Source organism: Rhinopithecus bieti, unplaced genomic scaffold, assembly GCF_001698545.2.
Source record: "Rhinopithecus bieti isolate Rb0 unplaced genomic scaffold, ASM169854v2 scaffold_29388, whole genome shotgun sequence".
NCBI lineage: Eukaryota > Metazoa > Chordata > Mammalia > Primates > Cercopithecidae > Rhinopithecus > Rhinopithecus bieti.
Genome location: NW_016813389.1, coordinates 2,408,172 through 2,432,650, shown reverse-complemented (window position 1 = coordinate 2,432,650; position 24,479 = coordinate 2,408,172). Strand labels below are relative to the sequence as shown.

Sequence of the window (24,479 nt, the reverse complement as noted above, 5' to 3'; positions counted from 1 at the left end):
AACAGTGGAATCAAAGTTGCCCTGCTTCTTCCCTTTCTGCTATCAGCAAAACACACAAACTGAGCAAGCAGCCCCTTTTCACTTTCAAGATATGACTCCCAGTCCTGGCAGGAAAACTGACAAGGGCTGACAAGAAAAACAAACATTAGAACAGACAGACTCGAAAGAAAGCACTGAAGGTCTGGCTTGCACCATTTTTGGTCACTGTTCAGGGTCCAGAGTCAGCCTGACCTGATCCAGGCTCCTCCTAGGAGGAGCTGAGCTGAGCTGGTCCCTGCAAAAGTCTCCAAATGGCCCCATGACAGGGACTACATTTTCCCATCTACAAATGGAGACCTTTGACCTGGCCACCAGATGGTATTTTCTGGCGTGGAGCTCAGGCAGCCTGCACCAGAAGCCTGCCTCGGTGCCCAGGCTTCTCCCAGTGGAACCTTAGTGAGCATGCAGGCATTGTTGGACCCTCGTGGGTGGTTTCCAATTGGATGCCTGTGCCTCCACCCTCAATATCCCCCTAGGCTCCTCCAACCTTCCTCAGTCTTGGGACACCCAAATGTCCCCCAGGACATTCCTTCCTTTGGAGTAAGGCACTGCTTTCCTTTTTGGTAAGCCGTCAACTCGCTGGCACGTGTTCTTTCATTGAACTGGCCTGCTGTTCACTGGAAAACTGAAGAAGTAGGACTCTAGGCAGATTTGTTTTGACCAAAAGAAAGGAGAAGGTGTGAACTCAATAATAAAGGGCACAGTGTAAGTGTCCTCCAGGACACTGACTTTGGAGGCAGGAAGGATGTTCTAAAGGTAAATGTCACAATGTCACCTGGCTGGGGCTAATGGAAAGAATGCTGGCCTGGAAGCTCAGTTTACATCGCTGTGGTCTGGGGGCACAGCCCCACTTGGCCTCCTGTACGGTCCCTTTCACAGTCACACACAGCCAAGTGTTCCCCCATCAGTTCCCCCCTACCTCCCAAAGCCAAGACCCAGGTCTTCAGAGGCAGCTCAGCACTGTCTGTAGGGTTGGGGTACTATACCTTGCAAAGGCCACTCGAGGGTGCGGTTGAGGTCCAGCGAGGGCTGAGTGGAGAAGCCCGCTCGGAAGTCAATGTTGCTGACGCCTGTGATCCTCACGGAATGGCGGCCACTGCTATAGACCTAGCACAGGCCCAGGTCTCACATCACCAGAGGATGGGACCCCAGCACTCCAGCTTAGGGCAGGAGCCGACCAATCTGACCCAGCCCTGCATCAGCAGCTGGAATCCTGCTTTTGTAGACACATGGGCAACTTACCTGCTCCCAAGGGGCCCAGCACAATGCTCCCCAAATGAAGGAGCTGAAACCCCAGCTTATGACCCCAACCTGAGCAGCACTCTTGAAGCTGTGCTGCCCCTCAGCTCGCCTCAACCCCTGCAGGCCCTGTCTGTCCCCCTGCACGTCTAACTCCCTGCCTTGCCCTCCTCACTGGTATTACAGCTCTTGGCTCAGAGGTGCTCAGAGTTTGAAAGGCAGGTGATGGTACTGCCACTTTACCTGCAGCACCTAGCACAGTGCCTGCAGAAGGTGCTCACTAAATGTTTGCCTGGTCAGCAGAGACCCCCACTCTTCCAGGGCAGCAGATGCCCATCCCAGGATGCTCTGTCGGGAGTCAAGCTGGCCCGCAGTCCCTCGCTCCCAGCACCTTGTATATTCCAGCAGGCCCCTCCTCTTCCTGCCAGCCCTGTACCACTGAGCCCTCCCAGCAAAGTTGCTCTTGCTTCTTTTACACATTCTTCACAGCTTGGTCATACACCTCTGAACCCTGAAGCCATTGCTCCAAGTCCTTCTTAAATGTTCCCAAACTAACCCCAAACCACTCTATTTCTTCTTACTGGTACAAGGCAGAATGCCCTTCCTCTATCCTTGACCCTTTACTTCTATTGATATGACCATATCACCACCCACACTCCAGCCATCAGCTTCCTGAGGCCACAGGCTCCCCAGGGCAAGCAGGAGGAAGATGGTTCCAGCCCAGTGAAGCTAGTCCACTCTTCTCCTGCAACCCAGTGCCCCTACCTTGATGGACCACAGCCCGGGATGCTCAGGCTTAAAGGCTACGACCTTGGCCGAGTCAGGGATGTTGAGAAGCACTTTGAGGCCCTCGTCCTCCTGCAGGATCCTCCCTGTGGAAGCCCCAAGGGCTGCTCAGTCCCTGACCCTTTCCTGGGGGTGGCAGGATTCCCACATGTCTCCAGGAATCCACAGTGCACCAAACACTAGCCTCAGTCTTCCCAGAACTGACAAGGGGTCTTGCCTTGAGCCGCTGCCTCACTCCATGCTCCACCCTCAGGGATTCCCAGGGGTGGGCTGTGTGTCTGGCCTCTAGACCTGGGTGCTCATGACATCCTCAGAGCGCCATGGGGCCAGGTGACCACGTCTGAATCACACTGCCCCTGACTCTGTTGACCTTGATGAGCACTCAGCACCCGGAGCCCCAGCTTCCCATCTGTACGATGTGCTACGAGTTGTCACCACCATGAGAATCCACTGGGGTACCATGGAAAAGACTTGGGGAGAGCCTCACGATCCAGGGACCGCCATTACTTTAATTCCCATCGTCAGTTGCCACGGCCCTCCTGCTTCCTCACACACCATGGGCACCCTCTCCCCACTTCGTGCCCCACCACCCCACATTTCCTCATTCCTGGAGCCTCATGTCTGAAGCCCTGCCACCCTTGGTCTCTTTCTTTTTTCCATCCTGGGCTTTCAGCTCAGTCTTGGGGCCAAAGAGGAGGCCAATCCCGGGGTGGTCCATACCCAGTGGATCTTGGACTTCAATCTCAGGCCCTGGCCCACTCAATGAGATGGTGACCTCCTTCAGGCTGGGGTCAAAGGGGAGTTTCCACGTGTGCTCTCCCTCCTCCTCGTGGTCTGCAGACAGCAGGTGCACCTTGGAGGCCTGGATCGCTGACTCCACCCACTTCAGCACCTGGAGGCAAGTATGAGGAGCTGATGCCAGCAGGTGCCCACACTGCCTTCCCCCTCCCATGGATTTTAGGCAGCATACAAACTTTCCAGGTTGCCCAAGGCCACCCCACTCCCCCATGTCCAACACCAGGCCCGATTCACACATGTGACCCTCCTGGCTTCTATAGGCTCCAAGCTGTGAAGCCTGAATTCAAGCATTCGGAGGACTCAGCGCAGAAGGAGCAAGAGTGTGTCCCTTGGTTGGGAAGACTCTTCCCCACTTCTCCACCTGGCCTCCTCCCACAGCACCCATACTTCCTCCAGGTGCCTCTTACACACAATGAACCCTGGAGATCTGGAAACTCCCCCAGACTCATGTAGTTCATGACTGATTATCCCAGGGGCCTCCAACTGTTCTCCCACCAGGGCGCCATGTTTCCTAAGCAGGACTGAGAGGCACTGCTGCAAAGACTTCATGTCTCTTTCCAATCCACAGAAGTGAGGAATTGCTGGATGGATTTTTGCAATGTTGAGAAATCCTAAATCCTTGGTTTCTATAATTGATTATTCATTCTAAAATCTTACGTCCTTTGGACAAGTCCCACTGAGAATCTGATAAAAGGTAAGGACCCTCTGCCTGAGATACCATCCTATCCCTTAGGTACACATTTAGGGTATGACTTTAGGAGGTTCCCAAACTCCCTCAGAGATACTCCCCCTATGAAAACTGAGCACAGACTTATTTAGTTTCTCCAAATCCTGACCATGGCCTTCAAGACCCTCTGTTCTATGGTCCTAGGCATCTATGCCAACCCAAGGTCACTGTGCCACTGCCTCTCCCCGCCTGCTACGCTGGACCCCACTCCTCCCACAGGCAGCCCCCACCCACACATGCCGTGCTCTTTGCAGGAACGCCCTGCCTCCTCATCGACCATCTCCTTGCTATTCTTCAGCTCACTGCTTGAAGAGGCCTCTCTAATCCTGAAAAGGTTCTGTTCCCTGATACATACTATTTTGCAGCAATCTGCACTCCAATCACTCACATTTATTGGATTGGGGCTTCTCATCCCTACTGGCCTGGGAGCTCTGTGGGGGCAGACCCTCTGCTGCACCCATGTGTATCTCAGCCCTGAGCTCATTGCCAGGCACAGAGTGGGTGCTCGGGAGGCATCTGCTGGCTGTGTGAGTTCAGTAGGACATGCATCTCCTGGGCAGAGCCATCAGGCTGGCCTTAAGTCCACTTCTCAGGCACCTCACTCCACATCCCTCCTTTCCCCAGCTCACACCTCCTCCTCTGCAATAGCCAAGTCACCTAGATTCCAGCAAGGAACCCAAGAAAGAGGGAGAGGAAGGGGGCGCCTTCAAGTCTGAACCTTCTCTTTCCAGGCCAAGTTATCTCAAAGAGCGTCCATCCTGTGCAGACCCTAAAACTGAAACACAATGATCTCAACCATAAAATTGATACCACAACCACAGAAAGAAAAGAAAAACTCCAAGTGAATTCTGAACCCAGTGGTTCAACTATCCTTTCTCAGTAGGAGGACAAGAACTATACAAAAAAGTCTTTAGTTAATGGATTTAATTTGGAAGAACTATCAGCATTGGGATTTTGAAACCATTTTATGTATCTTGTTGGATATATAAAGCAAATAAGCAAAGATGTTAATATTTTCAGAATCAAGATTTTTTTCTTATAAACAGATATAAGAGAGAGCTGCAAGTATAAAATCAAATGAGCTAAGCAAAAGATTCACAATGTGAAATTTGAATTGGAAATATCAGTATAAGTTCTCCAGATAGAGATAGATGATAGGTAGGTAGGTAGGTACATAGATAGATAGATAGATAGATAGATAGATAGATAGATAGATAGAGCAATTGATCCAGAAGCAATGATGGCCCAAAGTCTCAATATCAGTGATCACCACCAGTACCCAGATCTTGGTTTCTAAATACCTTTCCCCACTAGGGTTCCTTGGAGAAATGGCTGATTCCAGGTCTGGGGCAGGCAATTTATAAGGTGAGCCTGGGATGATGGGTTATTCCATAAAACAAAGAAATTATCAAAGACAAATAAGGACATATCAAAAGGACATAGGAACCAGCTTGAAGGAGCTCCCACTGACTAAATTTGGGACAACTTGAACCTAAAAGAGAATAATAACTGTACTCAATTGAAACACATTGAATAATATAATCCATGTGCACATAATGGTACTCAAAAAAGAGAAAGCAAAATTCAAAACAGTAAAACCTCCCCTGACACCACTGAAGTGACTCCTTAATTGAAGAGAAAGAATTAAGTGTGATTCCGTGCCTTTTCAATAGAAATTGTACTTCAGAGAAACCAAATCATCCATCACTTTTGATGCATAAAAGTTCTTCTTCTTGGAAGAATGCCCACTCATAAATGTGGGAGGAATGATGCAGTTAGGAAATTATCATTTTGCAGCCCCTAATGAAATAATCATTTCAGGCAAGAGTCCTCAGTGGATGCTAAAACTATTAGATGAAAGGTTGATGGGAACTAGATGTCCACACAGAGCCAGAACATTACCCTACAGACCACTTGAGTCATAAAGGCAAAAACACGGCCCAACCATGCAGAGAGCTGGCTGTCGCTACCCTCACCCAGTCATCAAACTTATCATCAGTAATAATGGGATGCTCAGACACCATTTGCTTCCTGGTGTGATACAACAGAAGACACACTCAGCACCAACTAGGAAATATATATTCCTGCCAGAAAGGTCAGCCTTCATCGAATCAGGCCTTTGGACTCATCCAGTTTGGGGGAAACACAGGGGATTAAAAAAAAAGTTAATGACACCACGAGGAAATAATCAGAAGCCTCTAGAACATGGGACAGGGTACGAATCCATGCCTCTTCAACAGCTTAGTGTCGTAAAAAAAAGAGCTGATGGCTTCAGACCAAAGAGGACTTAATAGACATAACAACCAAAGGAAACGCACAGCCCTTGATGAAATCTTAATTTGATGAAAACTGTGATCAAAGACAGTTTGAAGACAGGGAAATTTGAACATGGGCTGTGTATGGGATAATACTAGGAAACTCATTCATTTTATTAGATGATATTGTGGGTTATGTTGAAGACTTTTTTCAGAAATCCATGCTGAATTATTTATGGATAAGGTGTCATGATTCAGCAAAAAGTATAAAGAGATAGATAAAGCAAGTCGAGCAGAAATGTAAACAATCGGTGAATCTAGTTGGTAGGTGTTTTCTTTTTACTTTTCTGTACCTTGGAAATTCTTCATAGTACTTTTTTATTAAAGTAAAGTCATTTAAAAATAACAAGTATGCAGCCGGGCACGGTAGCTCACGCCTGTAATCCCAGCACTTTGGGAGGCTGAGGCAGGCGGATCACCTGAGGTCAGGAGTTCGAGATCAGCCTGGCCAATACAGTGAAACCCTATCTCTACTAAATATAAAAATTAGCTGGGCATGGTGGCAGGCGCCCGTAATCCCAGCTACTCGTGAGGCTGAGGCAGGGGAATCGCTTGAACCCAGGAGGCAGAGTTTGCAGTGAGCTGAGATCGTGCCACTGCATTCCAGCCTGGGTGACAAGAGCAAAACTCCATCTCAAAAACAAACAAACAAACAAACAACAACAACAACAACAAAAAAGTATGCCGTGACTTTAATATACACCTGAACAATCACAGTGGTATACTGTTGCTCGCCAACTCCAAGCTACTGGAAACGCTTCCTGAAAAGCTGTCTGAAGAAGAAAGGCAAAGCCACATTCAGCTTCAAGTAGAAAAAGTTCTGTGATTGATTAGCAATGTCTGCCACGAATGTGGGTTTTGAAAGTGGTGTCTTGCATGCTACTTATTGGTCATTCTTGCTCTAAATATCATAGTCCTTCAGCTCTGCTTACCATGTGATCTTCTACAAAAGGGAAAGGAATCAAAAGAATTGGAAAATGAGAGTTTTGTTTTTTTTTTCAGACTGAGCTAGAAGATATGTGCCGAAGTTTATGGCTAGATTTCAACTATCACATGATAAGAATTCTGTATTCTGAAAATGCATCTGTTTTTATAATTGGAGCTACTTCATTGTTGTGTCTTGCTTTGCTTTCTAAGTAATGTGTCTCTTGAAAAGGTCCCACCTGTCTTAGCCAAGGAATGAGGACAAGGTTCTTCGTCCATGTGGGGGTGGACAGAAGGGAGTAGCGGCTGAGGACTCCCAGCTGGAGAGACCCACAGAAGCCGGCCGAGCATGTGAGGCAACTCCCCCAACAGCAAAGAAGCAGGTCCGTGACCACCGTCCCCTTCGCCCAAGCCAGGCCTTGTCAGGGGTCAGGAGGGAAGTGTCACTGAGCAAAGCACCAGTTGACAATTACCCAGAGGAGTGACACCCACTACTGTGTCATAACTGCTGTAACAAGCTCGCTCTAGGATGTTCTGATGGAGGGAAGATACTCAGCAATTCAGGCTACTGAACCACAGAGAAGGCTGGGACACAAGGCAGAAAGCCAGTGACCCACAGGATGGCCTGCCCTGTAAGCACAACCTCACCTGGGAGTTGGGGGGCTGACCCTCTTGCCCACAGCAGGGCCAGAACCCCTGTAGGGCCAGGCCTGGGGGCATTGCCTTCTCAGCCTGTGGTGCCCCCAGGGTTCCGGCGCAGAGAGCCTTCATTAAGCCAGTTCAATGTTTAGCTGGCAAAGGCAATGGCTTCCAGACGTTAGAGGGTCTGGGGGGCCAGGGAGCCTGCAATGCACTGGGGCTCATCTCTGTCACCGATGGGGAAGGAACGAAAAATCTGGCACTGCTACCCCAGCCAGATGGCTGCTGCTCGGCCCTTCACAGCAGATAAATCATCCCCAAGGATCGTCCCAGAACACTTGACAGCCAGGGCGGCTGAGGAAGCAGGGAAAGAAAGCCAGGGGGTGAATGGGCCCCCGAGGCAGAGATGAGAACACTGAGGATGGGGCTGTGGGTCCCAGGCCCTGTGCCAGCAGGCTCACGGTGAAGTGACAGAGAGAAGACCCTAGTCTGGGGGTTTTGCCCCTTGCCAGCTGCGTACCCTGGGCATTCACTCGCCCTAGCAGAGAATCTTTTCCAGAGAGAGTTCCTACTCTTCAGGGGGCGTTGATGGAACTGAGGGGCATATCCTGGGCTCCACACTGAAGCACAGGGAGGTGGGATGGCATTTAGCCATCTTACCAAGGGCTTCCCGTGCATGGCTTCCTCTCACCCTAGCTACCATCTCACCAGGTGGAGGCTCTCGTTAACCCAACTGCACACGAGAAGAAAGTGCGGCCCAGAGAGGTTGAGGACTGTGCTGGAGGTCACACTGCAGGTAAGTGGCAGGGCTGCAAGGCCTGAAGCCAGGCCTCTTGCCCTGGAGTCCAAGCCCTAACCACTTCCCCCTGGGAGGGGTCCAGGATGAGGTCATCTCTGGGCCCCTGCTGATCAATTAATCAGAGTCACCTGGTCAGACGCTCCCCCAGCAGCTCCCCCTCACTCCCCCCATCTTCCACCCACCCTTACTGTCTTAGAAGCACACCTCTCTCCTAGCAGATGCACAGAACCTGGGCAATTCACCCTTTGTGCCTGCTGGTGCTGAACATGGGAAGGCTCCCAGCCCACAGAACTGGCCATGCTGAAACGTGTGTTGTGAGTTGTGGGGTGGGGGATGCAGAGGAGGGCAAGGGGCCCAATGTCCTCCCGGGAAAAAAAGATGGAGGGGCTTTCCCAGGCACAGGGGAGCTGCAGGACAGGCAGGTTTGCCCAGCTCTGCCACCTCCACCCCCACCACTCTTGGGGCTAGTGACTGTATTGGGCTGTGTGTCTGCCGGGGAACTTGGGGAAGTCTGCGCTGGCCCAGCAGGTGCTTGGACTTATCTAAGATTTAATAAAAAATGCACACCTTTGGGGCAGGTTCAAGGGGCCACGTTACCTGCCTCTGACATGATCCCCTGCCTGTTTAATGATTGTAAAGGCTCCAAATTTCCCCTGCCAGGGAGAGATCTTCACCTTCCTTTAGTTACCCTAGAACCCCAAGGGGTGATCCAGGTACTAGTGAGGCCAACTTCACAATTGAAAAAAGTGAAATGCTCCAAAGCAGTAAGCCCCAGCTGTGACTGATGGCCACCTCCGCACCAGCACTCAGAGCTGCACCTGGCCTGGGGCTCAGTAAACAAGGGGAAAAGAGTGCACGGCGCCTCTTGGGCTGCACTGGATGTGCTCTGAAGAGGTAAAAGGATTAACGACACAGGCACTGTTTAGAGCCTTTTGCAACTTCTGGGGAGTTCTCCCAGCTGGAGGCCCCTTGGCTAGGGTGAAGGCACCATTCATCTCTCCTGGGAGGGTGACCACAGCCCTGGCTGCTCAGCACCTTCCCAGGCTTGCCGAATGTCTGGGAACATCTGGAAGGGGCTAGGTCCAAGGCATTAAACTAAAGAACGACAGAGCTCCGTGTCCAGGAAGGAGAGGGATCCAGGCCCCTACCCAGAGGCAGCCAATTCTAGCCACTGGTGGTCCCAATGAGTCAGGCGCGTGCTGCCCGGCCAGACTCTCACAGCAGAAAGCTGGCACCACAACCGGGAGTAGTGGACTTATCCAAGTTCCCAGACTCAGGGAAGAGGTTTATGACAGCCCAGCCTCACACCTGGGTGAGTGGCCCCCATCAACCTGCCCAGCTGCCCTGTGTCTGATTTGCCCCTGGCAGGAACCCAGTTCCCATGCAATTGGCCAGATAGTTCCCCCCAAAAGCAAGAACCAACCCATGCCTCCACTGTGAAATGCCTCCCACCCTTGCTTGGGTGACTCGGTGCCAGGGTAGGCTGATATGCCAAAAAATGAAGCCTAAAGTGTCGCAGAGAACCACAAACGCCATCTGTCAACAGGGAGTTAAGGCACGCTAATCTCAACACATCCCTGGGGATAGCTCTCTGCAGCTCGTAAATATACACACACAAAACCCTCTCCCAGAGGCAACAAAGCAGGACTGGCTTGAGGCCACGGCCAGGCCCGCCTCAGACATCCTGCCTCTCTCTCCTTCCTCTTACCAGGGACTTGGGCACCAGGGACCCTGTCCATTCACCAGCTATTTACCCAGTACCTGCTCTGAGCTGGGAAATGTAAAGTGCTGGGAAGGCCGTGGCCATCGGGACTCACAGTCCAGCCCCTGGAGACTTCACAGCCTAGTGACATTTAATAATCGCAGTTATAAAGTTACGATTATGCAAAGTAGCACAGGGAGCTGTGAGGGGCACAGAAGGAGACCTAATCTTTTTTTTTTTTTTTTTTTTTTTTAATCAGACGGCGTTTCGCTCTTGTTGCCCAGGCTGGAGTGCAATGGTGTGATCTTGGCTCACTGTAACCTCCGCCTCCCAGGTTCAAGAGATAGGAGACTTAATCTAGAGAGGAAATCAAGGAGGGTCTCTGTGAGGAGGCGCGTTTAAGCCAAGACTGGGAAGGTGAGAAGGAGCCAGGGGAGGAAGAGCTGGAAGAACGGGCCGCACCAGCAAAGGCTCTGGGTGGGGAGGAGTGTGGGACATTGGAGAGAGAGCAGAGAAGCCAGCAGGGCAGAAACAAGTTTGGGCAAGGGGATAACAGGAGGACCAGAAAGACAGAGGGGTTAGATAAGGGGCTGGATATTCTCCAGGGGACAAGCAGGAGGGACCTGGTTGTGAGGTGTGCCTGAGCGGGATCCAGTGGTGTGTGGGAGCCACTGGTGTAGGCTCAGGAAAGCGTGTCAGCATCACTTCCCAACTCTGACTTGGAATCAGCCGAGGTGGGAGTATTTACACCATGGAAGTGGGCGTGCTTGTCCTTCCCAGAGAAAGCATTGCTAATCATTTCCCAGCTGGCTCCTGGAAGGACCCTGTGCTCCTGGGAGGGGATGGGAGTGTGGGGTGGAGGGAATGCAGGGACAGCCCTGAGCAGGATGATACCAGGGAGCCCTGAGGGGAGGAAGGACAGACCCCTGTCCAGCAGCAAGACTGGGCGGCAGGTGCCTGCGGAACACTGGGCTCTGAGTGAACCCAGATCCCGGCACCGTAGGCCACACAGCAAGCCAGCCCTCCCTGGCCAGTGCCCAGCACCACTGCCTGAACCTGAGAGCTCCTGTGCTCCTCCAGCCACCCCAGGTTCCCTGACTCTGGGGAGACACTCAGAAGATGCCCCATACCCATACTTCTGCCACACTTTCTGGGGCAACCTTGTCAGCCTGGACTAACTGCTGAACCCAGGTCATCCCAAGGGGCTGCGTCAAGCCTCAGCCTCTTTACCTGCACAATTTTCCCTGGAAACAGGGAAGCATCTGCCTTTGAGACAGGTGGAAGGGTTTGGCGAGATGAGATGATATGGTGGTACCTGAGCACGGCGCTTCCTGTGCCTGCCACAGGCGTGCACCCAGCGCTGCTCAGCTATCTACATATCCCTGCATCTCTGGGGGATTGGTTGCCGTTCAACCATCTGGAGCCACAGGGATGGTCAATGTCCTCAGCATGCCCAAGTGACGGGCTCTGGGATGGTGCCTCCTCCCGGTGCTCACCTCTGTCACTTGCTGCTTGTCCAGGTGGAACACCTGCCCAGAGCTGGTGGCAGCGATCTCCTCATAGGCCAGGTAGCCAGGATGGGTGCGGTCGCCACAGTCCCCCGTCAGCACAAAGACCACCTGGAAGATGGACATGCAGCCTGCTCTCAACTTCCCTGGCCGGCTGCTTCAGGGGTGAGCAGCAGGACCTCGACCAGGGTGGAGTGACCTGGAGTGGGCCCTTTCCTCTGTCTGGCACATGTATAGAACGACACATGACACATGAATAGAAGGGAAAATAGAAGTACCCATCTCACGGGGATCAGAAGCTGATGCAGGATAAGTGCTCAGCACAGGGCCAGGAAAACAGTAGGTGTTCCACATTGGGAACTGCTATTGAGTCAACAACAAAGAAGGGTGTGGAAGTCGATTCATCTCAGAGTGGCCCCTGGAGGCTGCAGAGTTAGAAGAATCTTGAAGAACCCAAGCAAGTTCTAGACGCGGCGGCAGAGAAGCAGTCTCGGCCCTTTGGATCTTGCCCAAGGATGCCAAAGAGCTTGCCCTTCTCCCTCCCTTGATCACATCCCGTCTCACAGCCCTCACTGCAAAAGCGAGAAGCAAGGGATCTGACAGGTCTTCCAAACCCTGAGACAATGGCAAAGGGGACATGAATGGCAGAGACCAGGAGCACAGGCGATGCCAGGAGGAAGATGGGTTGCCTGGACTTTGATGGGGATGAAAGGAGTAGGTGGTGTGGTCTCCATCAGGAACAAGCTGCGCCAGGGAAGTGTGAACCCTGGCCCGAGCCTACAGCATGAGAGTACACTCACACTTCCTGGGCCAACTTGGTTCCGAGGCTCTGGCCATGCATGGCAGAGGCTGGACCAAGGCTGTGGAAGAGAAGTGCACAGCTCTCTCTCCAGGTGGTGGCTCAGGTGGCGTGAGAGACCCCAGCTTCCTCAGGACCCCCTGGGGGACCCTACTCAGGCCCCCAAAGCCGGCTCACCCACCTGTGATTGTTTGAGCTGCAGGAGACGCAGCAGCTCTTCCTTCTTGTGATAGTCTTTGGCGCGGGCATCCGAGAAGACGTAGATGAAGGAGCCGGGGTTGGCAACCTCCACGGCAGCCTTAATGGCCCCCACACTCATCTCCGGGCAGTCACCACCTCCCTGGAGGGCAGGAACGTGTCAGCAGCTGCCACCTGCCTCCTCCAGATGGGACCCACCCAGGGATACCTCCAAAACCATTGGGTGTTGGGAGTCACCTTGAACTGTCACCCGCCCACTCAGTCACTTCCTTCCCAGGGACATGATATAACATCCAACCTGCTTTAACTGTAGACAAGCAGCATCATTCGTTCATTCATTCATCCATGCAAGAGTGACACGGGCCCACCCCCACGGAAGGCAGTCACTACACCAATAAGCCCAGCACCGTGCTGAGTACTTTGAGTGGGCAAGGATGGAGGGGGCCATGGGAGCAGCTAACAGATGGCCTAAGGAAGCCATACATTTGCCCAGGAGGAGGGAGAGGTAGAGGCTGGGCAAGAGGGAGTCACTCGAAGCTACCTCCCCAAACCCTCTTGGTGGGACACAGAGTGGGACAGAGGGTCAGGGAACAGTGCCCACCTGCACATAGAGTTCTCTCAGCTCCCTCTGAAACATCACAGGGTCCGCTGTGAGGGTCACTGGGCCAATATCTGTGGAGAAGAGAGAGGGAGGCCCAGATGGGCTGGGACTCCTAGACAAACAGCCCGGTGGGCTGGTTTGGCAGTGACACGAGGATGGATGCTCAGAGGAGCTGAGGCTGGCATACAAGACGGGGAGAGATTAGGAAGCAGCTCTCGGAGCTGCAGGATCAGACCAGGAAGCGAGGTCAGACCACTCTGCCCTGTGCCCAGTGCCAAAGCAGAGACCAAGCTCCAGGGAAGCAGAGGTGAGGCAGAGGGCAAGCCCCAGCTCCCCACACCCTGGACAGCAGCACCCAACCTTTGGTCACCAAGACTCCCCTAAGAACCCCCACCTCCACCATCCCGTCGGCTGCCACTCAGTGGGGAAGGAATTCCAGGAAAACAAAGACACGAGAAGCAAACAAACAATCCATTTTGGGACACACAGCAGCTCTCCAACACCAGCTGCTCAACAAGAGAAAAACCTTCCAGAAACCCCATCTATGGATGAGCTCATTTTAAAAAGAACAGCAATAAAAATGACAAAGATTGACTGCATTTGAGGTTGGCAAGGACGTGGAGCAACTGGAACTTTCATTCACTGCTTGTGGGAACGCAACACGGTTTAACCTCTTTGGAAGACAACGGAAGTTTCTAAAACGTTACACATGCACCTACCATGGGTCCAGCCATTCCACACCTAGGTATGTCCCCAAGAGAAATGAAAACATATGTTCACACAAAGGCTTGTACTCAAAGGTTCACAGCAGCTGTGTTCACAATAGTCCAACACTGGACACGAGCCAGATGTCCATCATCTGGTAGAGAGATAAACAAACTGGTAAATTCACAGAACCAGGTTGTCCTCAGCAATAAGACAGGACGACTACCGATACGGGCAACAACAGGGGTGCCTCCCACGTGAGAGAAGCCAGACGCAAAACAGCACATACAGTATGGTTCCATTTATAGTAAGTTCTGGAACAGTCAAAATTAATCTAAGGTGAAGAAAAACAGAACAGAGGTTGCCTGAGGAGCTTGACTTGGAAGGAACTGTCTGAGACAGAAACATTCTATATTGTGATAGGAGTGTGGGTTCCTCGGTGTATCATTTGTCAAAAGTGTGCAGCTAAGATCGGAGCATTTCAATGTATGTAAATTTACCCTATAAGCAAAGCACTAGAACAAATGATCACTGAGTGGGGGTTGGGGGTGGGAGGAGGTACAGGCGAGAAGAGAATGACGGGGCTGTTAAATATTTGGTGAGGCTGGGTGATGGGTACATGGAGATTCATTATTCTCTTCTACTTATGTTGTATATATTTGAAATGTTCTCTAATAGTTTTTTTTTTTTTAAATAGCAGTAACGGAGATCCACGCCAACACAAGACAACACTACCAGCGCTGGACAGCAGGGCTGGGGTTCCGGAGAGCCTTGCGGATCAGCACATAGTGGGGATTGTGCAAGGTCGTGTGGACATTAGGTTTCTTAGGAAAATATTTGAGTCCTCGGTAAACTCTATGTATTTTATTTTATTTTACTTATTTACTGAGATAGAGTCTCGCTCTGTCACCCAGGCTGCAGTATAGTGGCGTGATCTCGGCTCACTGTAATCTCCACCTCCCAGTTTCAAGCGATTCTCTTGCCTCGGCCCCCCAAGTAGCTGGGACCACAGTCACGTGCCACCATGTCCAGCTGATTTTTGTATTTTTAGTAGAGACGGGGTTTCGCCATGTTGGCCAGGCTGGTATTGAACTCCTGACCTCAAGTGATCCACCCACCTCAGCCTCCCAAAGTGCTGAGATTACAGGTGTGAGCCACTGTGCCCAGCCTCAGTGAACTCTAATGACAGACTATTTTTAGTTCAGCAATTCTAAGTTCCAGTGGCTCTAAACAAACTTTCATTCTCAGCAACAAGTCAGCAGATCTCAGTCTTTCTTAGAAAGGAAAGCCTGTAGAATTATCCAGCATGTCTCACAATGATCAAGGATGAGCTGACGCCAGCTTTCCCCGGGGCCCCTGCCCCTCTGCCCTGTGTTTCTCCATCTCGTCCCACCCTGCCCTCCCTCGCCTGCCTGGGCCATCCCCACCACGTCTTTTCCTCTGAACTCCACAGTAACGAATTCAGCCCGACTGCAGCAGCTCAGTCCTCAGCCTTGGAGCTCAGCCAGGTCTGACTGGAATCCTTCATTTATCCTTTTTGGGCTATGGGGCCTCTCAAGCAGAGCTCACTTCACTGCCCCAAGCCTCAGTTTCTTCATCTGTAGAACGAGGCATGTAACACCACCATTTCTCCTGACCAAGAACCATCGCTGTGAGAATTCAGTGAAGCCAGGTAGCTAAACCCCTGGCACGGAGCTTAGCACGCAGCCTGGTATGGAGCAAAGGCTCAGCAAATGGGAAGAGGATGTGCTGACGTGAGCGTGCACTTGGCCAGGCTCCAGCGGGTGTTCTCACACAGTGCAGTCAAAGACAGTCTCGCTTCAATATGAGGTCCTCAAATTCTACTTTGACTAAGAAGAGCAATCATTTTACTCAGTGCTGGTTATTTCATTGTTAGGTAATCACACATGTTCATTGTAAAAAGAAATTAACATGACATGAATGATAAGGACAGTCACTAAATACCTTGTAAGCGCCAGGCCATGCCCTGAGATATACTTCCTGTGTATCAGCTCACTGAATTCCTCCTAGCACCTGGAAGGTCCCAAGTCTTTTTTTTTTTTTTTTTTTTTTTGAGACGGAGTCTTGTTCTGTCACTCAGGCTGGAGCACAGTGGTGAAATCTCAGCTGACTGCAGCCTCCGCCTCCCGGGTCCAGGTGATTCTCCTGCCCCAGCCTAGTAGCTGGGACTACAGGTCCCTGCCACCATACCCGGCTGATTTTTGTATTTTTAGTAGAGGCAGGATTTCGCCATATTTGCCAGGCTGGTCTCAAACTCCTGACCTCAGGTGATCTGCCCACCTCGGCCTCCCAAAGTGCTGGGATTACAGCAGGCATGAGCCACTGCGCCAGACCTTTTTTTTTTTCCTTTTGAGACGGAGTCTCACTCCATCACCCAGGCTGGAGTTCAGTGGCACGATCCTAGCTCATCGCAACCTCCAGTTCCCAGGCTCATGTGGTTCTTGTGCCTCAGTCTCCCAAGTAGCTGGGATTACAGAAGTGTACCACCATGCCTGCCTAATTTTGTTTGTATTTTTAGTAGAGACAGGGTTTCGCCATGTTGGCCAGGCTGGTCTCAAACTCTTGGCCTCATGTGATCCACCTACCTCGGTCTCCCAAAGTGCCGGGGTCCAAGTCTTACCCACATTTTTGCAGAGGAGAATATGGAAGCCCAGAGATGGTAACTTGTCCAATGACACACAGCCAATAAGTGGCAGTGTTGGGATATGAGCCCAGGTCTGGACAACCTCAAGAACAGAGCTGTTCTTAACTCCTGCTCTCAGGGAACTAGACATAGAAATTCCTGACAGGCAAAACAAAGCAAAACAAAAAAGGGAAGGGGCACAACTCCCTGTATTTTTTTTTTTTTTTTTTTTGAGACAGAGTCTCATTCTGTCACCCAGGTTGGAGTGCAGTGGCGCGATCTCTGCTCACTGCAACCTCCACCTCCTGAGTTCAAGCCATGCTCTTGCCTCAGCCTCCCAAGTAGCTGGGATTACAGGCGCCTGCCACCATGCCCAGCTAATTTTTGTATTTTTAGTAGAGACAGGGTTTCACCATGTTGGCCAGGATGGTCTCGATCTCCTGACCTCGTGATCCACCTGCCTTGGGCTCTCAAAGTGCTGGGATTACAGGCGTGAGCCACCGCCCCCGGCCAACTGGCTGTATTTCTACCAACCAGAGATAATAATTTTTTTTTGAGACAGAGTCTCATTCTGTCACCCAGGTTGGAGTGCAGTGGCGCGATCTCTGCTCACTGCAACCTCCACCTCCTGAGTTCAAGCCATGCTCTTGCCTCAGCCTCCCAAGTAGCTGGGATTACAGGCGCCTGCCACCATGCCCAGCTAATTTTGTATTTTAGTAGAAACAGGGTTTCACCATGTTGGCCAGGATGGTCTCGATCTCCTGACCTCGTGATCCACCTGCCTTGGGCTCTCAAAGTGCTGGGATTACAGGCGTGAGCCACCGCCCCGGCCAACTGGCTGTATTTCTACCAACCAGAGATAATAATTTTCATTTTGTGTATCGTCTTCAATTTTATATTCATATATTTAAATGTATAAATATAACTTACAAAAATACATACTATTTTAACCAGAATTTTTATTGAAGTATAAATAACATACTATTTCTAACCTGATTCTTTTCATTGAACAAGTGTGAGCAAATTTCCAGAAAGTTGCTCAAACATCATTTTAATAGCAAGGATACCCTGGACCAGAGAGCCCTGGAAAGGATTTTAAGGTTGGCCTCTATCTCAGTTTCCTGTTGCTTCTATGACAAATTACTAGAAACTTCATGCCTTAAAACAACACACAGTTATGGAAGCCAGCAGTCCTAAATCCAAGTGTCGGCAGGTCTGTGTTTCTCCTGGGGATTCTAGGGGAGGATCAGTTTCCCTGCCTTTTCCAGCTGCTAGAGGCCTTGGATCATGGCTCCTTCCTCCATCTTCAAAGCAGCAGCAGGGTGTCTGTCTCTTTCCTGTGCTGCTGTTGTCACAGCTCCCTCTCTGACTCCGAGCTCCCTGCCTCCCTCTTATGAGTACCCTTGTGATTATAAAGGGCTCACCCAGATAATCCAGGACAATCTCCCATCTCGAGAGCCATGACTTTGTCATACCTGCAAAGTCCCTTTCACCATGACAGGTCACACATTTGCAGGTTCTATGTATCAGGACAGGCACATCTTTGGGAAGATATCATTCTACCCTACCACGGCTTTCACCATTTTGCCTTCAGCAAGAATCAACTTCAGAAAAGCCAATTTGACCACAACCTATGTGCCAAACATAACAATGTTGAGGGCCAGGTGCGGTGACTCATGCCCGTAATCTCAGCACTCTGGGAGGCCGAGGCAGGCGGATGACTTGAGGTCAGGAGTTCAAGACCAGCCTGGCCAACATGGTGAAACCTCATCTCTACTAAAAATACAAAAATTAGCTGGGCGTGGTGGCATATGCTTATAATCCTGGCTACTCAAAAGGCTGAGGCAGGAGAGTTGCTTGAACCTGGGAGGCAGCGATTGCAGGAAGCCGAGATTGTGACACCGCACTCCAGCCTGGGTGACAGAGCAAGACTCCATCTCAAAAAAATAGAACAACAATGTTGAGGAGGGAGAGATCTGAAGACCCCCATCTTTTTAAAGACGTAGAAACTGAGGCCCCGAGAGAAGACAGCCCCTCCATGTCGGGGGGAAGATCTGGGGCAAGAGTTGGCTGGATACATCACACAGGCAGTGACCCTATCTCTGTCATTCACCACGGCAGGCCTCATACCGAGCTCAGTGCCTGGCATACAGTAAGTGCTTAAATAAATATTGAATCAATACTGTCCAAAGGATGAATGAAAAACTTCTCAATGAATCCCATCCTGCTTGAGCAGCTACAGGTCGGGACCCAAGTTCCACTTATGTTTATATTCCATGCCCAACACAATGCCAGGCATTCAGTTAACACTCAACAAATACAGCTGAATGCCCGGCCCACCCGAGCCCCAGGCCCTCCCACCACGGGACGTTGCTGCCCTTGCCCAGAGAAACAGATCTGAAACAAGGCAGGAAAACAAATGCGGTTTCCTTAAACATGTGGAGAGATTGGCCACGCTCAGGGGGCACTGGCCAGATCGGCAAAGGTGTCTGTGATTCCTCTGGACATAGAGAGCAGGCCCCAACAAAGACGGAAGGCAAGAGCTTTTTGATGTCTGCCCCAAGCTATGAACAAAGAATTTTCTCAGGAGAATGCACATGTACACATACATGACGTGCACTCAGACACGTGCACATACACGCACGCACACACACAATCCCCATGCAATCTCTGAACAGACAATCCCCAAACCTGCCCTGGGAGCTAGCTCCTGCCGACCATTCCCATCATTCCCAGGGCAGGGCCAGCTTCCAAGATAGCAAGAAAGGGAGGGGATGTGGAGGCTTACTCCTTATCTGTTCTCCTTGCTGCTCACCTACCACCCTCCAACCTGCAGCTCCAGGCAACGAGACAGAGATGGATGTCTTCTTGTCATTAATTAAGGCTGGCTCATGGCTTCATTTGTCATCCCTGGGACCTGCTGCACCATTATCAATCACCATCCCGAAGCTTACCCGGGACAGGGAGCTAGCTATTGGCAAGGGCGGCATTTCAAGCCCCATCTTCCAGCAGGATGGAGAGTGAGGTACTGGGACAAACAGGGCAGGATGCTTGGCTTGTCCCCATGGGGGCTCATCCATGAGAGGAGTCAACTGAGTCCCTTTTTTTTTTTTTTTTGAGACAGAGTCTCGCTCTGTCGCCCAGGCTGGAGTGCAGTGGCCGGATCTCAGCTCACTGCAAGTTCCGCCTCCCGGGTTTACACCATTCTCCTGCCTCAGCCTCCCAAGTAGCTGGGACTACAGGCGCCCGCCACCTCACCCGGCTAGTTTTTTTGTATTTTTTTAGTAGAGACGAGGTTTCTCCATGTCAGCCAGGATGGTCTTGATCTCCTGACCTCGTGATCCACCCGTCTCAGCCTCTCAAAGTGTTGGGATTACAGGCGTGAGCCACCGCGCCCGGCCCTGAGTCCCTTTTTTTTTTTATATATATATACTTTAAGTTCTAGGGTACATGTGCACAACGTGCAGGTTTGTTATCTCCCTCTTTTACCCTATCCAGGCAGGGCTGGCCCCGGACAAAAAGTCCCAAAAACCTTAGGCCTTAACACGCTGCCCTTCCTAGCACAAAGTTGATGCTGCTGCTGCTGATGATGTTGATGACAATGAAAATGACAATAATATTGACAGTGATGATGTTGATGACGATACTGATGTTGATGATACCGATGACGATGGTGGTGGCGGTGGTGATGGTAACAATTGCTTCTATGCAGTGAGCACTTCCTATTTTACAAGCTTTAGCTCAGTCCTATTAATGTCTCCCTGTTACAACTGAAGATTGGAACGTACAGAAGCAATGCCCTTGGTGACAGTCCAACCGCTAGTAATTGCTAGTTAATGTCTATACTAGTTTCCTGGAGCTGCTGTAACAAAGTACCACAAACTGGGTGGGTGGCTTAACAGCAGAAATTTCTTCTCTCGCCGTTCTAGAGGCTGGAAGTCCCAAATCCAGGGGTCAGCATTGCCGTGCTTGCTCTGAAAGCTGGGAGGAAGAATGTGCCCCGTGTGTTTCTCTTGGCTTCTGGTAACACCAGCAGCTCTTGGTGCTCCTTGGCTTGCAGACACTTCAGTCTGATCTCGGCCTCCATCATCGCATGGCCTTCTCCCTGGGTGTCTGTCTCTTCTCTTCTTCTTACAAGGACATCATTCATATTGGATTAAGGGCCCACCCTATGGCAGTATGACCTCATCGTGGCTTAGCTAATTACATCTGAGATGACCCTATTTGAAAAGAGGGTTGCTGGGTGTGGTGGCTCATGCCTGTAATCCCAGCACTTTGGGAGGCCGAGGTGGGTGGATCACGAGGTCAGGAGTTCGAGACCATCAACCTGACCAACATGGTGAAACCCCGTCTCTAAATACAAAAATTAGCTGGGCCTGGTGGCGTGCGCCTGTAATCCTAGCTACTCGGGAGGCTGAGACAGGAGAATCACTTGAACCCAGGAGGCGGAGGTTGCAGGAGTCGAGATTGCGCCATTGCACTGAGACTCTATTGCCCAGGCTCAAAAAAATAGAAAAAAGAAAAGAAAAAGAAAATAGGGTCTCAGGCCAGGTGTGGTGGCTCACGCCTGTAATCCCAGCACTTTGGGAGGCCAAGGCAGGTGGATCACCTGACATTGGGAGTTCAAGACCAGCCTGACCAACGTGGAGAAACCCCATCTCTACTAAAATACAAAATTAGCCGGGCTTGGTGGTGCATGCCTGTAATCCCAGCTACTCAGGAGGTTGAGTCAGGAGAATCACTTGAACCCGGGAGGTGGAGGTTGAGGTGAGCTGAGATCGCGCCACTGCACTCCAACCTGGGCAACAAGAGTGAAACTCCGTCTCAAAAAAGAAAAAAAAAAAAAAAGAAAGGAAAATAGAGTCTCATTCTGCAGTCCCAGGAAGGACATGAATTTTGGAAGAACACTTTTCAACGTTGTACAATGTCCAGATCCACAAATGTTTCATTCCAATGCCTGTTCCCTTTGCCACTGACTATACTGCCACCACAAACAGTGATGATGGTGGTGGTGGTGATGATGACAATGGTGGTGATGGTGGATGTTACCATTGTTTTGATGTTTACTAAGCACCAAGTTTTGTGCTAAGCATTTGACATGCATTTGCTCATAAAAGTCTTACAACACCTATGAGGTCTACTAATTATTATCCCCATTTTGTAGATGAGAAAATGGAGGCTCAGGGAGGTAAAGTGAGCTGCCCAAGGAATTACAACTAGGAAGCAGTAGAAATGAGAGTCCATCTAGGTCAGTCTGACCCCAGTGCAAGCTGTCAACCACCCATGAGGCTGCAGACACTCAGAACTCATTCCCCAGACCCTTGTCTTGTGCCTGCAGAGGGAGGGAGGTTCATGACTGAGGGTGGGCACTTGCCAAACAGCTGGGCAGATGTGGCGTGCAGTCCCTCCGAGCAGGCCTGCCGGCTGCAGGGATGATTAAACTCGTGACCTTGGCTCCACTCAAGCCGCCTTCCAGCACATGAGCCCCAGAAGCCTGGCCTGGAACCATCACTCCACAGGCCGGGTTTTTTTCCACTGGGCAAGAGGAGGGTGTGGGGCCAGCCCCGTGAACTGTCTCAGACATGTGAAAAGCACTCATGCGTGGAACAGCCCAAGCCCTCACCCACATGGTGCCCCACCCCCTCGCCCAGCTTCATGTGTCCCAGTGGACACGATCAAGGCTGCAGTCAGGCACTCAGAACCCAGTCTCAGAAATATCTCAGGCTGAGGCCTCTTCCTGGGGCCTGCCTTGCCCCTGCTTCTCTCTCCAAGTGGGGCTGGAATTTTGGAGCCAGCCCTGGATCCACATATCCCCGTCCTCCAGCTGCAGTGACCGCAGGCAGGTCCCGCACTCAGCCACCACCATCGTCAAACCGCCTCCCCTCCCCAGGGCTCAGCTATCCCATCTCTAAAGGGCAGGGGTTGGAGAAAGTGATGTCAAGCCTGCTAGAATTCTGATAGCCCCTGATCCAGTCTGGGCAAATGTGATTCCCTTGAAGACACCTTCAAGGGACAGACACAATGGCAGAGCCAACTGGGTGGGTGGTTCTGTTCAAAGGGCCAAAATGGCTCCAGAATCTTTATCTGCCTCCTCTTCAGTGTCCAGGAGACCAGAAAGCAACTCTCCTCAGGACCTCCACCCCCGGGCCTCTCCCTGAACACCCGGAGATGGAGCCCAGCTCCGCCCTGAGTGTCCCTGTCAGCTCCACCTGCTAACGTTCAATCAAGGAGATATTCCTGCCAACCTCACAGCCATTGTTCCTGTTGTTCCCTCTGCCTGGAGTGCTGTTCCCAGTCCTGCTCTGACCCTCCCCTACCTACCCAGCTTCTCTCCACCTCAGCTCAACGTCACTCCCTCAGGAATGTCATTGCGGGCAGCCACAGCTGTGATGAGACGCCTAGGAACTTGGCTATTCGCCATGGGCTTTCTGGCTGGACTGCAGGTACCAAGGCAAGCCAGCACCCTGCCTGGCCCCCAGGGACCCCTTGAGAATTGAAGATGGAGTAAGTGATTAATGGGTGCATGGGGGATCCCTGGGAACCAGACCAGCTCAGGCTGTACAGGCTGACCTGACACACCCACCCACCCCCCACTGCCCCTCCAGGGACCTCCTGCCCTCAGACCCGTGGCTTCCTCACCCTTCTTGTACTCCTCCTGCAGGTACCCTGGGCCCTCTCTCTGTAGCACCCCTCCCCTGCACAGATCCTCACCTGGAAAGCCCTTTGATGAGGTGTTACCTAGCCCAGCCAGGCCACTCCTGGCTGACTGTCAGGCACCCTCAGAATGACAGGGACGTGCCTAGTCCAGCTCACACCTCACAGGCCGCTCAGACCCCCAGGCCTTCAAGGAGGGATGTGCCCAGGGCCAGGTTAAGAGAGTGAATTTTCCCCTCAGAAGAAGGGCTGATTGTTTATATTTCATGAGGCGAGGCTGGTTAATAGCAACGTCACGGCTGAGCGTCGTGGCTCACGCCTGTAATCCCAGCACTTTGGGAGGGTGAGGCAGGGGGATCACTTGAGGTCAGGAGTTCGTGACCAGCCTGTCCAATATGGTGAAACCCTATCTCTACTAAAAATACAAATATTAGCCAGGCATGGTGGCAGGCACCTGTAATCCCAGCTACTCAGGAGGCTGAGGCAGGAGAATCACTTGAACCCAGGAAGTGGAGGTTGCACTGAGACAAGATTTTGCCACTGCCCTCCAGCCTAGGTGAGAGAGCAAGACTCCATCTCAAAACTAAATTAAAAAAATAAAAATAGCAATGTCATTCAGGGTGACAATAAAAATCACATGTACACACACATAACCCAGAACATGCAGCCAGAGTCCCAGCCATTCCAGCTCCCAGGCAAGTGTGTGGCCCAAACACATCTGCTCTCTGCCCGCCTGCATCCTCACCGCTGACGGGCAAAAACCACCTCTTCCCTTGGGAAGGATGATGGAGCCCCAGGAGCCCCAGAGACACCCAGGGAGAAACTCCAGAAGACTGCAAGGTCACCAACGATCGACAAATTCGGATGAAGGCAGGACACCATCTCCCACCTAGCAAACTAACGAAAACAATGAAGGCCGGGCGCGGCGGCTCACGCCTGGAATCCCAGCACTTTGGGAGGCTGAGGCGGGCAGATCACGAGGTCAGGAGATGCGACCATCCGGGCTAACACGGTGAGACCCTGTCTCTAATAAAAATATAAAAAATTAGCCGGGCGTGGTGGTGGGCGCCTGTAGTCCCAGCTACTCGGGAGGCTGAGGCAGGAGAATGGTGTGAACCTGGGAGGTGGAGCTTGTAGTGAGCCAAGATGGTGCCACTGCACTCCAGCCTGGGCAACTGAGCAAGACTCCGTCTCAAAAAAAAAAATAAAAATAAAAAAATAAAAAATAAAAAAAATTAACTGGGCGTGGTAGTACACATCTGTAGTCCCAGCTTTGGGAAGCTGAGACAGGAGAATCGCTTGAACCCAGGAGATGGAAGCTGCAGTGAGTCAAGATCACACCATTGCACTCCAGCCTGGGTGACAGAGTGAGACTCCATCTCTCAAAAAAAAAAAAAAAAAA

At 51.4% G+C, this 24,479-nt stretch overlaps 1 protein-coding gene across 1 annotated transcript in view; it reads right to left on the bottom strand.

Annotated features, from left to right (window-relative positions):
• HMCN2 (hemicentin 2) overlaps window positions 1–24,479 on the bottom strand; it is a 182,566-nt gene that overhangs the window by 145,487 nt on the left and 12,600 nt on the right. The window contains 6 exon segments of the mRNA XM_017848185.1: window positions 1,026–1,146; window positions 2,044–2,150; window positions 2,785–2,956; window positions 11,465–11,587; window positions 12,457–12,615; window positions 13,075–13,145. Of these exon segments, the coding sequence (XP_017703674.1) occupies window positions 1,026–1,146; window positions 2,044–2,150; window positions 2,785–2,956; window positions 11,465–11,587; window positions 12,457–12,615; window positions 13,075–13,145 (753 nt within the window).